General features: G+C 45.0%; 1 protein-coding gene across 1 annotated transcript; it reads left to right on the top strand.

The window, feature by feature from the left end:
- Positions 1 to 247: 247 nt before the first annotated feature.
- ttr (transthyretin) lies at positions 248 to 15681 on the top strand. The gene is made up of 4 exons (XM_033019484.1): positions 248 to 381; positions 928 to 1070; positions 2113 to 2248; positions 15039 to 15681. The coding sequence occupies exons 1-4, from the start codon at positions 325 to 327 to the stop codon at positions 15147 to 15149; spliced, it is 447 nt and encodes a 148-aa protein (XP_032875375.1). The 5' UTR covers positions 248 to 324; the 3' UTR covers positions 15150 to 15681.
- Positions 15682 to 16342: the final 661 nt, after the last annotated feature.

The following is a 16342-nucleotide window of genomic DNA, read 5'->3' as shown; positions in this document are numbered from 1 at the left end:
GGGGGGGGGGGGGGGGAGATTTTGCACAGATCTGTTTTATAAAATTTGCACCCACAAACTGCACACGGGGCGTTTCCTTAATGCGAGCCTTGACTTGCTGAAGCAGTTTTGGACTGTGAGGGGGGGGGGAGGAGGGGGGCTTCAGTTGTTGCCACCTGCAACCTATACCCCAGCTACCCAAGTTACTGATTTGCTCAGTGTTTGTTGGGACAATAATCCGAGTCAGCACTTTGGAGGTTAGCGATCAGGTGACCTCCCGCCTGCCTGAGCTATAAAGTATTTGCTGGTCCCCACTGCCTCACACTGAGGCAGAGAGAGTGCAGAATGTTCCGTGCGCTGCTGCTAGTTGCGTTGGCTCTCAGTGCTTCGTGCACATCAGTGGTAAGTGGAACAGGGTTGTGCGATTTTAGATTAAGGGGGATGTTTATTGGCGACTGTACCTGGCATTAGTTGAGGCTGTTCCTTTTCTTTCTCCACGGGTCAAAATATTCAATAATTCAATGATAGTATTGTCACATATGCCTAGGTTACGTGAGATTATTATTTTGCATACAGCCCAGTAAAATCATACAGCAGATCTCACCTAAGCAGTACCAAGAGTCATGTTCTTCAGAATTAGGCCATTTGGCCAATCAAGTCTACTCCACTATTCATTCATGGCTGATCTATCTCAACCCCATTCTCCTGTCTTCTCCCAGTTGTTTCTGGCTTGCTAACCAGTCAGTGGAAAGGCAATATATGATTACAATCGAGCTGTCCACAGGGTACAGATACATGATAAAGGGAATAACGTGAATAAAGTTTAGTGCAAAATAAAGACTGTGAAGTCCAAACAATGATAGTCCGAGGGTCTCCAATGAGGTAAATGGTAATTCTGGACTGCTCTCTTAATAAAGTGTGTTAATTTATTTGTTGCTCTCCCGTTAGCCACATCATCACGGCGACCATGATACAAGGTGCCCGATCCTCATCAAAGTCCTTGATGCATTGAAAGGAACTCCAGCTGCCAACGTTCAAGTTGAAATGCTGAAGCGAAATGAAGACAAGACCTGGCAAAGCATCAACACTGGGTGAGTGGAACATCTGCCAGGTCCCAACAAAGACAGCCACCAACATCTGGCTCCGCTAACTCCTCTGTTCGCCTGCCCTCGATTTTGTTCTCCTTTCAGAAACTGAAAGGGCAGCGTGGTAGAGCTGCTGCCTCACAGCGCCAGTGACCCGGGTTGAATCCTGACTATGGGTGCTGTCTGTATCTGTGAAATTAATTGCCACAGATGGCTTTGGAGGCGAAGTCAATGGATATTTTTCAGGCAGAGATTGACAGATTCTTGGTTATTAAGGGTGTCAGGGATTATGGGGTGAAGGCAGGAGAATGGAGTTGAGCGGGAAAGACAGCTCAGCAATGATTGAATAGCAGAGTAGACTTGATTGGACGAATGGCCTAATTCTGCACCTGGATTTTATGAATTTATGAACTTTATGCCGACTGGATAGCACACAACAAAGAAGTATTTCAATGTACACATGACAATAAACTAAACTAAACAACTAAACATCCTTAAGACGTGCGGGTTTGTAGGTTAATTAGCCTCAGTAAAATTGCCCCACTGGGTATGTAGGGTGTGGATGAGAAAGTGGGATAACATAGAACTAATGTGAACAGGTAATGTGATAATTGTTAGTGGACTCAGTGGGTCGAAGGGCCTGTTTCCATTCTGCATTTGTCAATGCAGATCAATGTAACTTCCCCACCTCTGCAGCAACGTAAAAGGTGCTTGTTTTCTAACTTTGTGTCATTTAGATGAAAGGTTCCTAGTTCCTAAATTGTCCCTAGTATGGGTAGGATAGTGTTAGTGTGCAGGGATCGCTGGTCGGCATGGACTGTGTGGGCCGAAGAGTCTGTTTCCATGTTGTATCTCGAAAGCTAAACTAAACTACTGGACTATTTGTGAGAAAATTGGCAAGATTGTCCGTAACAATTTCACTGTGCGTTTGCACTTTGCACATGTGACAATAAAGCACTATTGAAGCATTAGGCAAATAAGGGCAAATAGATCATACAATGAGCACATCATTGGCAAATAATCCCGACTGCGCTGAATTTTCTTGTAGGGTGACGGGACGTAATGGAGAGCTGCACAATCTTACCTCTGAGGAGCACCTTGCAGTGGGTCTGTACAAGCTCCACTTTGAGACCGGTGCCTACTGGAGCAACGCCGGACAAGCACACTTCCATGAATGTGCTAACGTAAGTTCTGCTTTATTTACTTATATTTTATTCAATAAAACACTCTTGACTCTCTTGACTTCAACGCAAGAGGAATCTGTCCATATACAGTACAATACAATACAATTTATTTGTCATTTGAACCCCATTGAGGTTCAAACTAAATGTTGTTTCTGCAGTCATACACACAAGAAAGAACAAGACACAACACAATTTACACAAACATCCATCACAGCGCATCTCCTCCTCGCTGTGATGGAAGGCAAAGACTTATCTCTCCCCTGCACTTCCCATTCCCCTCCCGATGTCAGAGTCAAAGCCCCCGGCGGGCGATGGTAATTGTCCCGTGGCCATTTACCCCGCGCTGGGTGGTGCAAGGCCGCGCTCCGGGTCTTGGTGTTGGAGCCCCCGGCGTGCGCTAGCAAAGTCCCGCAGCCATTCCAAGCCGCGCCGGGCGATGATGTAAGGCCCCGCTCCAGGTACTCTTCAGCCCCGCAACTCGGGCGGGTGAAGTCGCCGTCTCCCAGCAGGGATCCGCGGGCTCCCGGTGTCACCGTCTACCAGACCTGCGGTTGGAGCCTCCGAATCCCCAGGGTCAGGTCATGGCCGCGCGCCACCACAGCTCCACCCGCTCCGAACTCGGCCAGCTCCGTGATGGTGAGTAGGTCCGCAGCTCCGTGACTGGAGCCCCAGGTCGTTCCTGCTGGAGGCCGCTCCACGGTGCTCGGCCCCAACGACAACGGAGACCCGACAGGGAAAAGGTCGGGTTCTCCGTGCAGGGGATAGATTTTAAAAGTTTCCCCCTCCCCCCGCCTCCCCACACACACACACACACACACACATACACAAAAAAATAAAATAAAATAAAAACTACATTCAAACGAGACAAAAATAATAAAAAGACAGACGGACTGCAGAGGCTGCTGCGACGTGAGTCGCGCCGCCCAACGGGGAGTTTTCCTGAAAGTGGCAACACGAGTAGATGAGTGGTAAAGAAGGCGTATGGTACACTTACGAATGAAGTTGGACTTGGAGTTTAGAGGGACAGCATGGAAACAGGCCCTTCGGCCCACCAAGTCTTCACCAACCAGCAATACCTGTACACAAGCGCTATCCTACACATTAGGGACAATTTAACAATGTTACCAAAGCCAATGGAATATGGGAGGAAATCGGAGCACCCAGAGAAAACGGTCACAGGGAGAACATACAAACTCTGTGTTTGATCCTGACCACAGGTGCTGGTGTGAGTGGAGTTTGTACGTTCTCTATGTGAATAAGTTAGGTCTTTATTCTCTGGAGCGCAGAAGGTTAAGGGGGGACATGATAGAGGTCTTTAAAATGATGAGAGGGATAGACAGAGTTGATGTGGATCAGCTTTTCCCTTTGAGAAAAGGGAAGATTCAAACAAGAGGACATGACTTCAGAATTAAGGGACAGAAGTTTAGGGGTAACATGAGGGGGAACTTCTTTACTCAGAGAGTGGTAGCGGTGTGGAATGAGCTTCCAGTGGAAGTGGTGGCGGCAGGTTCGTTGGTATCATTTAAAAATAAATTGGATAGGCATATGGATGAGAAGGGAATGGAGGGTTATGGTATGAGTGCAGGCAGGTGGGACTAAGGGAAAAAAGTTGTTCGGCACGGACTTGTAGGGCCGAGATGGCCTGTTTCCGTGCTGTAATTGTTATATGTTATATGTGACCGTGTGGATTTCCTCCAGGTGCTCCAGTTTCCTCCTACATCCCAAAGGTGGCTTTGTAGGTTAATTTACTTCTGTAAAATTACCCCTGATGTGGGGGATAACATAGATCTAGTGCAAACAAGTGATCGATGGTTAGCGTGGACTCCATGGTGTGAAGTGCCTGTTTCCCTGCTGTATCTCTAAACTAAAACTTTTTACATCAAATTTGCTGGATAACTGGGTGAAAATATGTGCCAAAGGATATTTTCTATTTTTTGATGGTCGGTGGACTCATCGGTGGGCTAAAGGGCCTGTTTCCATGCAGTATCTCGAAAACTAAAAGATGAATCTTGTCAAGCAATAGAATGAATCCACCAATTTTTGATAGGAAGTATGCAGAGAATGGAAGGATATGGATCACATGCAGGCAGAAGCGATCATGTCCCACTCTTACATTGTGGGCTGAGGGACTTGTTCCCATGTAGTACTGTAGAGTCTGAAGAAACATAAACATAGAAACATAGAAATTAGGTGCAGGAGTAGGCCATTCGGCCCTTCGAGCCTGCACCGCCATTCAATATGATCATGGCTGATCATCCAACTCAGTATCCCGTACCTGCCTTCTCTCCATACCCTCTGATCCCCTTAGCCACAAGGGCCACATCTAACTCCCTCTTAAATATAGCCAATGAACTGGCCTCGACTACCCTCTGTGGCAGAGAGTTCCAGAGATTCACCACTCTCTGTGTGAAAAAAGTTCTTCTCATCTCGGTTTTAAAGGATTTCCCCCTTATCCTTAAGCTGTGACCCCTTGTCCTGGACTTCCCCAACATCGGGAGCAATCTTCCTGCATCTAGCCTGTCCAACCCCTTAAGAATTTTGTAAGTTTCTATAAGATCCCCTCTCAATCTCCTAAATTCTAGAGAGTATAAACCAAGTCTATCCAGTCTTTCTTAATAAGACAGTCCTGACATCCCAGGAATCAGTCTGGTGAACCTTCTCTGCACTCCCTCTATGGCAATAATGTCCTTCCTCAGATTTGGAGACCAAAACTGTACGCAATACTCCAGGTGTGGTCTCACCAAGACCCTGTACAACTGCAGTAGAACGTCCCTGCTCCTATACTCAAATCCTTTTGCTATGAAAGCTAACATACCATTCGCTTTCTTCACTGCCTGCTGCACCTGCATGCCCACTTTCAATGACTGGTGTACCATGACACCCAGGTCTCGCTGCATCTCCCCTTTTCCTAGTCGGCCACCATTTAGATAATAGTCTGCTTTCCTGTTTTTGCCACCAAAATGGAGAACCTCACATTTATCCACATTATACTACATCTGCCAAACATTTGCCCACTCACCCAGCCTATCCAAGTCACCTTGCAGTCTCCTAGCATCCTCCTCACAGCTAACACTGCCCCCCAGCTTAGTGTCATCCGCAAACTTGGAGATATTGCCTTCAATTCCCTCATCCAGATCATTAATATATATTGTAAATAGCTGGGGTCCCAGCACTGAGCCTTGCGGTACCCCACTAGTCACTGCCTGCCATTGTGAAAAGGACCCGTTTACTCCTACTCTTTGCTTCCTGTTTGCCAGCCAGTTCTCTATCCACATCAATACTGAACCCCCAATGCCGTGTGCTTTAAGTTTGTAAACTAATCTCTTATGTGGGACCTTGTCGAAAGCCTTCTGGAAGTCCAGATACACCACATCCACTGGTTCTCCCCTATCCACGCTACTAGTTACATCCTCGAAAAATTCTATAAGATTCGTCAGACATGATTTACCTTTTGTAAATCCATGCTGACTTTGTCCAATGATTTCACCACTTTCCAAATGTGCTGCTATCCCATCTTTAATAACTGACTCTAGCAGTTTCCCCACTACCGATGTTAGACTAACTGGTCTGTAATTCCCCATTTTCTCTCTCCCTCCCTTCTTAAAAAGTGGGGTTACGTTTGCTACCCGCCAATCCTCAGGAACTACTCCAGAATCTAAAGAGTTTTGAAAGATTATTACTAATGCATCCACTATTTCTGGAGCTACTTCCTTAAGTACTCTGGGATGCAGCCTATCTGGCCCTGGGGATTTATCGGCCTTTAATCCATTTAATTTACCCAACACCACTTCCCGGCTAACCTGGATTTCACTCAATTCCTCCAACTCCTTTGACCCGCGATCCCCTGCTATTTCCGGCAGATTATTTATGTCTTCCTTAGTGAAGACGGAACCAAAGTAGTTATTCAATTGGTCCGCCATATCCTTGTTCCCCATGATCAACTCACCTGTTTCTGACTGCAAGGGACCTACATTTGTTTTAACTAATCTCTTTCTTTTCACATATCTATAAAAACTTTTGCAGTCAGTTTTTATGTTCCCTGCCAGTTTTCTTTCATAATCTATTTTTCCTTTCCTAATTAAGCCCTTTGTCCTCCTCTGCTGGTCTCTGAATTTCTCCCAGTCCTCCGGTATGCTGCTTTTTCTGGCTAATTTGTAAGCATCATCCTTCGCTTTGATACTATCCCTGATTTCCCTTGTTATCCACGGATGCACTACCTTCCCTGATTTATTCTTTTGCCAAACTGGGATGAACAATTTTTGTAGTTCATCCATGCAGTCTTTAAATGTCTTCCATTGCATATCCACCGTCAACCCTTTTAGAATTAATTGCCAGTCAATCTTGGCCAATTCACGTCTCATACCCTCAAAGTTACCTTTCTTTAAGTTCAGAACCATTGTTTCTGAATTAACAATGTCACTCTCCATCCTAATGAAGAACTCAACCATATTATGGTCACTCTTGCCCAAGGGGGCACGTACAACAAGACTGCTAACTAACCCTTCCTCATTACTCAATACCCAGTCTAAAATAGCCTGCTCTCTCGTTGGTTCCTCTACATGTTGATTTAGATAACTATCCTGCATACATTCCAAAAATTCCTCTTCCTCAGCACCCCTGCCAATTTGATTCACCCAATCTATATGTAGATATGTAGATTGAAGTCACCCATTATAACGGTTTTGCCTTTGTCGCACGCATTTCTAATTTCCTGTTTGATACCATCGCGCGCATTTCTAATTTCCTGTTTGATACCATCTCCAACTTCACTACTACTGTTAGGTGGCCTGTACACAACACCCACCAGCGTTTTCTGCCCCTTAGTGTTTCGCAGCTCTACCCATACCGATTCCACATCCTGCAAACTAATGTCCTTCCTTTCCATTGCGTTAATCTCCTCTCTAATCAGCAACGCTACCCCACCTCCTTTTCCTTTCTCTCTATCCCTCCTGAATATTGAATATCCCTGGATGTTCAGCTCCCAGCCTTGGTCACCCTGGAGCCATGTCTCCGTGATCCCAACTATATTCATAGTCATTAATAGCTATCTGCACATTCAACTCATCCACCTTATTACGAATGCTCCTTGCATTGAGACACAAAGCCTTCAGGCTTGTTTTTACAACACTCTTACCCCTTATACAATTTTGTTGAAAAGTGGCCCTTTTTGATTTTTGCCCTGGATTTTCCGGCCTGCCACTTTTACTTTTCACCTTGCTACCTATTGCTTCTACCCTCATTTTACACCCCTCTGTCTCTACGCTCACACATTTAAGAAACCCTTTCCCTTTAACTCCATCCTCCACTAGCCCATTCGACACCCCACCCCCCTTATTCAGTTTAAAACCACCCGTGTAGCAGTTGCAAACCTGCCTGCCAGAATGCTGGTCCCACACCTGTTAAGATGCAATCCGTCCCTTTTGTAGTTCCCCCTTACCCCAAAACAGATCCCAGTGATCTAAGAATCTAAATCCCTGCCCCGTGCACCAGTTCCTCAGCCACACGTTCAGGTCCCGTATCTCCCTGTTCCTGCTCTCGCCAGCACGAGGAACTGGAAGCAAACCGGAGATAACAACCCTGGAGGTCCTGCTTTTCAGCATTTTTCCGAGCTCTCTAAAGTCACGCTGCAGAATATTCATCCCTTCTTTCCGACATCGTTTGTGCCGACATGCACTACCACTTCCGGATGTTCACCTTCGCCCTTGAGGATTTTCTGCACTCTGTCCGTGACATCCTGGATCCTGGCACCAGGAAGGCAGCACACCATCCTCGCATCCCGTCTGTTGCCGCAGAAACCCCTGTCCGTACCTCTCACAATGGAGTCTCCTACTACAATGGCGTTGCCTGCCTTAGGCCTTTTTGGTTTTGGCTCAACAGCCCTATTCGCATCACAAGCCAGTCCGCCGCCCAGTGTAAACACCTCTTCTGTCCCGACAGCTTCTAAGTGGGTGAACCTGTTCACAAGAGGTACAACACCCGGGGACGTTGGCATTCCATGCTTCCCTCCCGTTCACACTGTCTCCCACCTTCTCTCTTCCAGTACCTTAGGTGTAACAATCGTACTGTAGGACTTGTCGAGGAACGACTCCGTTTCTCGGACGAACCGGAGGTCATCCACTTGCTTCTCCAGTTCCCCAACACGGCCCTTCAGGAGCTCTACCTGGATGCACTTTTCGCATTTGTAGCAGCCAGAGGCACCAGCGGTGTCCTTGACCTCCCACATACTGCAAGCATCACACTGAATCAGCTTGCCTGACATCTCCCTCTTTCGTCTCTCCCTCTGCAGTGTTTTGCGTAGTCTCCTCTCCTCAGCCTCCTCTCCGAAGACTCTCGAGCCAAAGACTCACACTTTACTCACAGGGCACTTCCCTCGCAAGGCCGCTCACTCACTGCCGCTCGCTAAGAGCAGTCTTGCTTAAATTGACTGATAAATTGCCTGATTTACCAATTTACAAACCAAATTCCTCAGTTTTCAACTGTTTTCCCAGCACTGACTGACTTCTCTCCTCCCACTTGGGCTAGAGCCAATCAGTCGTATCTCTTGCTAAACTCCTGCTGCTGTTGTTGCTCCCAAAGCTACAGCAGTTCTGAGTCAAGTCTGCCTGTCCTTGACCTGTACTTAAACTGTTTTCACTTCTCTCCTCCCACTTGGGCTAGAGCCAATCAGTCGTATCTCTTGCTAAACTCCTGCTGCTGTTGTTGCTCCCAAAGCTACAGCAGTTCTGAGAAGGGTCACAACCCGAAACATCAACTATTATTTTTCTCCAGCGATGCTGCCTGACCCGCTGATTTACTCCAGCACTTTGTGTCTATCTTCTTGTACAGTTCCGTGTAGGGTTGCCAACTGTCCCGTATTAGCCGGGACATCCTGTCTTTTGGGCTAAATTAGTTTGTCCAGTATGGAACTGCCTTTGTCCCGTATTTGACTGCTATTACTCGGGTCGAGGGGACTGTCAGGTCGGAGCGCCGCGTCTGGCCCCGCCTCACCGGTCCCGACGTAGTGCAGCCCATGGTGTGTAGCAACAGTGTCTCGCCCGTGGCCACGGCGGTTGGCAGCCCGGCCAGCTGTCTGACATTCGGACCTTCACTTACCACTGACACTACCACCCCTCCTTCTCATGGCCGATCATCATCGCGCACAAAGTCCAGTGCCCGGGCCAAAACTCCTCAGCTGGCCCGCCAGCTGGGCGTTGTGTGCAGTCCAGCACCCCAACCAACTCCTCATTCACCCAGCCACCGCCAAGTTGGTCAATGAATTGCCATATTTGTCCCATATTTTGACCTTTTCTCCCTTATTTGGGAGTGAGAAAGTTGGCAACCGTAGTTCCATGTCCTATGGTCTAAACTCCATCTCCTGATATAAATGAATGGTTCTTAAAATATTGATGCACTGAAGGTGCGCAAATGTTGCTATAGAATATTGATAATTGAATGCTATTCCTGCTGTTTATTTCACTGTGAACAAAGAGTCTCTGTTCAGCACTAATCCTATTGTTTAGAGGTTTATTCTGTTGCTATATTCCAGTACCGGAGCAACTCAGCAGGTCTGGTAGCATCTCCAGAGAACATGGATAAGTGTCGTTTTTGGTTGGGACCCTTCTTCAGACTGATTGTAGTGGGGGGCAAAAGTAGAGAGCTGGAAAGGGGAGAGTCAGGACAATGCGCAATAGGTGGATATAAGTGAGGGGGTTGTGGGGGGGGGTGATGGGCAGATGGTTGGAGCAAAGGCCAGAGACAAGAGCAGAAGGCGTGAGTCAGGATTAATAAGTTGCAGATTGTAAACCCAGAGTGAAGAAAGTAGCAGGGCTGGGGGGGGGAGTAGGTGTGAGTCCAGGTGAGGCACGGGGGAGGGAAGAGGGGGAAAGAAGGGGAGGGGGGTGGTTAGTTAGATGTTACCTAAAATTGGAGAATTCGATGTTCATACCTTCGGGTAGTAAGCTACCCAAGCGGAATATGGGGTACTAACCAGCATCTGTAGTTCTTTGTTTCAACATTCCTCTCTCCCAAGGGCAGCATAGTGGCAGAGTTTGCTGCTTTGCAGCATCAGAGGACCGGATTCAATCCTGACAATAGGTGTCTTCTGTATGAAGTTTGTACGTTCTCCCTGTGACCACATGGGTTCTCCGATTTCCTGCCACATCCAAAAAGACCAGTGGGTTACTTGGCTTCTGTAAATTGTCCCTGGAGTGTAGGATAGAACTCGTGTATAGCGTGATTGATGGTCAGCGTGGACTCGATGGGCCGGAGGGACTGTTTTCATGCTGTATCTCACTTTTAACAAAATGCTACCACCAATCACTGCAAGTTGGGAGGTCATGTTGCAAGTCTACAAGGCGCGGGTGAAGCCGCATTTATAGTATTGTGTTCAGTTCTGGCCACCAGGAATGAAGTATTAACCAGCATCTGCAGTTTGTTTCTACATTCTGCATTTGACGCAGGGACTATCACTACGTTCAAGAAGCATTTAGGCAGGTACATGGATAGGATAGGTTTTGAGGGATATGCGCCAAACACAGGCAAATGGGACTAGTGTACATAGAACATGTTGGTCTGCATGGGCATGTTGGGCTGAAGGGCCTGTTCCATTCTTTATGACTATGAATACTCTTTTCCGCCAGACTTGACATGGCTTGGGGCTAATGCCAAGTAGGACTCAAGTACAAATTGATTTGTATTGGGGCAGAGTTGGATGGAATTTTACTCGTATGTATCATCATGAATGTTTCACCTTATACAACCTTGCTTCCCCTACTACGCAATGATTGACGTGCTGCCAATGTAGAACTAGTGGCAAAAGCACAAGACATTCCACTGGGACACACAGTACTCTTGCCAAATCTGCTTACCGATTAACCACACATCAAACAATTCTTTGAATACATGGTTTATGTATTACCAAATCTTCGAGGGCAGCACAGTGGCCCAGCTGGCAGAGCTGCTGCCTCAAGCACCAGAGACCCAGGTTCGATCCTTACCTCAGGTGCTGTCTGCTTGTGGAGTTTATACATTTACCCACAACCCAAAGGCTTGTAAGGAGTTTCTAAATAAAAAACGGTGGCCTCACTCTGGTAATGGAGAAGGCCCAGGACAGAAGGGTCGGTGTAGGAATGGGAAGAAGAGTTAAACTGGTTAGCACCCAAGAAATCCAGCAGGTTTTTGCGGACCGAGCGCAGGTGCTCAGCAAAATGGTTGCCTAGTCTAAGCCGATGTAAGGGAGGTCACATCGGGAACACCGAACGGAGTAGATGAGGTGAGAGGAGGTGCACATGAACCACTCACCTGGAAGAACTGCTGGTGTCTCTGGATGGATGTGGAAGATGGGATAGGACAGATTACATCTCTTGTGGTTGCAGGGGAAAGTACCTGGGGAGGGAAGGGATAAGTGAACCCAAGGTAAACCTAAGGGAAAATAATTGTTCGGTACGGACTTGTAGGGCCGAGATGGCCTGTTTCCGTGCTGTAATTGTTAAATGGCTATATGGTAAGGTGTTGTGGAGGGAGTGGTCTCTGTGGTCACATTTGAAGTCAATGTTCTACCTACTGAGATAAGAAAGGGTTCAGCCGTAGACACATTACGAAGGAAGTTCCGCATAATCAGCTGAACCCAAGGTCGCCTATGTCAAACTATGGCACCTTCTGCATTCCTGTTGTGACTACTCAGAGAGTAAACAAACGGAAACTTAGACACACTGCTAACCTAACAAACCTAATACCTATTACCTCCAAACCTAAACCAACCATAAAGCCTATCAATAATACCATCAGGATGGGTCTGCTTAATGTTAGGTCTCTTAATAACAAATCATTTTTAGTCAACGATTTTATTACCACCTCTAAACTGGATTTTATGTTTTTAACTGAAACATGGCTAGAACAAAATAACAGTGCAACCATTCTGATCGAGACAGCTCCTCCAAACTATAACTTTTTTGATGTATGTAGATCTGGAAAAAGAGGTGGAGGGGTTGCTGCTATATTTAAAATGTATTTCAGGGGAAACAGATGTCACTTGGTGATTTTCCATCATTCGAATACCTTTGTGCTGTATTGAAATGTTCCCCCAGAGTTCTCCTATTAATTATTTACAGGCCTCCTAAATATTATGCTAATTTTTTCGATGACTTTACAGAATTATTGTCTAGCATCTCCACTGACTTTGACTGTCTAGTTATAACTGGTGATTTTAATTTTCATACTGATGATTTGAATGACAAGGGTGCAAAATAATTTTTTACTATTTTAGACACATTTGACCTGTCTCAACATGTGAAAGAGGCTACTCATTGTAATGGGCACACCCTGGACTTGATTATCACAAAGGGTCTCATTGTTTCTGATATTTTCGTGACTGATCCTTCATTGTCTGACCACTTCTGTGTTTTCTTTAATATATCTTTTATTCCCGACATACAGACAAAATCAAATACTGTCAAAAAACGGTATATAAATGAACATTCTAATGTACTCTTTAAAAATGCCATCTCCTTCTTACCACCTCTAAACCCATGTTCTGCTGATGATCTTGTAGATAACTTTAACTCCAAAATTGTGAAAGTTATAGATGTCATTGCACCTGTTACGGTTAAAACGATTTCTGGTAAGCAAAAGGCACCCTGGAGAAAAGCTGCTTTTGTAACAGCCCAGAAAAGAGAATGCCGGAAAGCTGAGCGCATCTGGCGGAAAACAAAACTTCATATTCACCATGACATCTATAAAGAGAGCCTCCGTGCCTACAATTTAGACTTAAAAAGTGCTAGAGAAACATTTTTCTCCAATATCATTAACAACAACACTAATAAGGCAAAAACCCTATTTGCAACTGTTGACAGACTGACCAACCCCCCAACACAATTACCACCTGAACTCCATTCCACGCAGAAATGCAATGAGTTTGCATTATTCTATACAGATAAAATTGAAGGCATCAGACGTGCCATCAATATCACCGCTTCAAACAAAAATGTTGGATCACCACCCTGTTTAGGCAAAGGTAACGTGGCAATGATGACATGCTTTAATGTCATAGACTCTAAAACTCTTGTGGAAACGGTGACACAACTAAGGCCATCCACCTGCTGCCTTGATGCTTTACCTACCAACTTCTTTAAGAATGTTTTTGACTGCCTAGCAATAGACATACTGCAAATAGTTAACAGCTCTCTTCAATCAGGCAATTTCCCAAAAGCCTTGAAAACTGCAGTTATTAAACCTCTTTTAAAAAAGCGGAGCCTAGATGCCTCTATTATTAACAACTATAGACCAATTTCAATCCTATCTTTCATAAGTAAAATCATTGAGAAAGTTGTCCTCCAGCAACTTAATCACTTCCTGGCTTCAACTGGCTGCTATGACAACTTCCAGTCAGGATTTCGACCTCTTCATAGCACCGAGACCGCTCTTATTAAAGTTGTAAACGACATCCGTCTTAACACAGACTATGGCAAAGTTTCAATATTAATGCTATTAGACCTCAGTGCTGCATTCGACACTGTTGATCACTCAATATTTTTGGACAGGTTGGAAAAATGGGTGGGGCTCTCAGGCACAGTCTTAAGTTGGTTCAGGTCATATTTACAAGATAGGAACTATTTTGTTTCCATTGGCGACTTTGTATCAGAACCAACCAACGTGACGTGTGGAGTACCGCAAGGTTCGATCTTAGGGCCCTCTTTATTCAACATCTACATGCTCCCACTAGGGCAAATCATGCGAAATAATAATATTGACCACCACTGCTATGCCGATGACACTCAAATCTATGTAGCGCTATCACCAAATGACTATCGCCCCATAGATCTGTTGTGCCAGTGCATTGAGCAAGTCAAAGACTGGATGTGCCAAAATTTTCTCCAACTAAATAAGGACAAAACGGAGATAATTGTTTTTGGTGCTAAAAAAGAAAGGCTTAAAGTAACCCAACACCTTCACTCTCTGTCCCTGAAAACTTCAAACAAAGCCAGAAATCTTGGGGTCATTATGGATTCAGATTTAAATTTCGACAGTCACATCAAATCAGTAACAAAATCGGCCTACTATCACCTCAAAAACATAGCAAGATTAAGAGGACTCCAGTCAGCTCAAGACTTAGAAAAACTTGTACATGCCTTTATTAATAGTAGGCTAGATTATTGTAACGGTCTCCTTGCAGGTCTTCCAAAAAAAACTGTCAGGCAGCTACAGCTTGTTCAGAACGCTGTTGCTAGAGTTCTAACAAAGACCAAAAAATTTGAGCATATTACACCAATTCTTAAATCCTTACATTGGCTCCCTGTATGTCAGAGAATTGATTTTAAAATCCTGCTGCTCACCTATAAATCACTACATGGTTTAGGGCCAAAGTATATCACTGACATGCTTCCACTATATAAGCCTTCTAGACCGCTAAGATCTTCTGAAACCAAACTGCTAGTGATTCCCAGAGTAAATACAAAACATGGGAAAGCAGGATTTAGTTACCATGCAACAAATAGCTGGAATAAACTTCCTGAAGATTTAAGACTTGCCTCAACTTTGACCACTTTTAAAACAAGACTGAAAACTTTTATGTTTACTTTAGCTTTCAGCTAAATCTTAACTACATTGCACTTTTAACTTTTGCACTTTTTATAATGCATTTTTAATTTTGCTTTTCTTTTCTTTTAGTTCTATTTTATTTCATTTTATTATTTCATTTATTGTATGACATGTTTTTATGTGAAGCACTTTGAGTCTGCCTCGTGTATGAAATGTGCTATATAAATAAAGTTGGCCTTGCCTTGCAGTAGCTCAGACTTTCTTCTTCTCGTTCCAGGTGGCTTTCCGTGTGGCTAGTTTGACTAGTGACCATTACACTATTGCTGTCCTCCTGAGCCCCTACTCTTACTCCACCACGGGAATCGTCATGAACCCTCATGAGACTTAACACCTCGTGAAAACCTGCACACCCTCCACCTCAGCAACTCACCTGGAGGCCGTTCACAAATTAACAAAGGTCAACATTATTGATGTTTCATTATCACCTCTTCCCCAGCCAACAATGGACAATTGTGGGCTCCACCTTTCCTGATTGATTGATGCAGGCTCTGCTTTGTTCTGTACCTTCCCATCCCCTCCCTTATTCTCAGTCTGCTGAAGGGTCTCGACCCAAAACATCACCGATTCCTTTTCTCCAGAGATACTGCCTGACCCACTGAGTTACTCCAGCTTTTTAAGTCTACTGTGTCTATCAACATTATTGATTTGTGTAAACAATATTAAGTTTGGCTTGAATTTTAATTACTGTAACTGACCACAAACTAATTAAAAGCACTACTTCCTAACTCAAAATAATGATAATAATAATAATAATAATATATTTTATTGTCATTGCACATAAGTGCAACGAGATTTGGGTATGCAGCTTCCATCCGACATCATAACTTAAATAACTAATAACATTTAGATTTAGATACCCCGAGAACATGGTTTGTAAAAAGAACATTAAAACAGTAAAACAGTCAAAACAGACTAAAGTGCAGATGTGTCTGTGCGACGTGACCATCCGAGGGAGACAGTCCATGGGGGTGGGGGGCACTCAGCAGGGCCAGTTCAGAGCCGCTATAGCTCTGGGAATGAAGCTGTTCCTGAGTCTGGAGGTGCGGGTGTAGAAGGCCTTGTAATGTCTGCCAGAAGGAAGTAGTTCGAACAGTCCATTACAAGGGTGTGAGGAGTCTTTATGGATGCTGACGGCCTTCCTGAGGCACCGTGTGTGGTAGATGCCCTCCAAGGCTGGTAGCGGTGTCCCAATAATCTTCTGCGCTCTGTGGACGACGCGCTGAAAAGCTCTCCTCTCCGCCTCCATACAGCTGAGATACCACACAGAGATGCCATACGTTAGTATGCTCTCTGTCGTGCAGCGGTAGAAGGTTGTCAGCAGCTGTTGGGGCAGACCAGTCCTTTTTGTTAAAGGATTATGGCCCCTGATTAGTAATCTTTTGTACCTCTCACAAGGCTGGATGCTTTACTCTTCAGCTTGGATTATTCTTTAGACATTTGTATGGAAAGATTAAAATATAATTATTGACATTTTGCACAGAACTGAACAGCACAGGAACGCCCACAATGTTTTGGCCAAAC

The sequence above is a fragment of the Amblyraja radiata genome, chromosome 4, assembly GCF_010909765.2.
Source record: "Amblyraja radiata isolate CabotCenter1 chromosome 4, sAmbRad1.1.pri, whole genome shotgun sequence".
In the NCBI taxonomy this organism is placed as follows: domain Eukaryota; kingdom Metazoa; phylum Chordata; class Chondrichthyes; order Rajiformes; family Rajidae; genus Amblyraja; species Amblyraja radiata.
This window is presented reverse-complemented; position numbering and strand designations above follow the sequence as displayed.

What these genes read in the sequence shown, in the direction of transcription:
- ttr (XM_033019484.1), top strand. Translation starts at nt 325, where the DNA reads ATGTTCCGTGCGCTGCTGCTAGTTGCGTTGGCTCTCAGTGCTTCGTGC. An exon ending in GTGCTTCGTGCACATCAGTG is followed by an intron (nt 382 to 927) that starts GTAAGTGGAACA and finishes CTCTCCCGTTAG; the next exon opens with CCACATCATCACGGCGACCA. An exon ending in ACTTCCATGAATGTGCTAAC is followed by an intron (nt 2,249 to 15,038) that starts GTAAGTTCTGCT and finishes TTCTCGTTCCAG; the next exon opens with GTGGCTTTCCGTGTGGCTAG.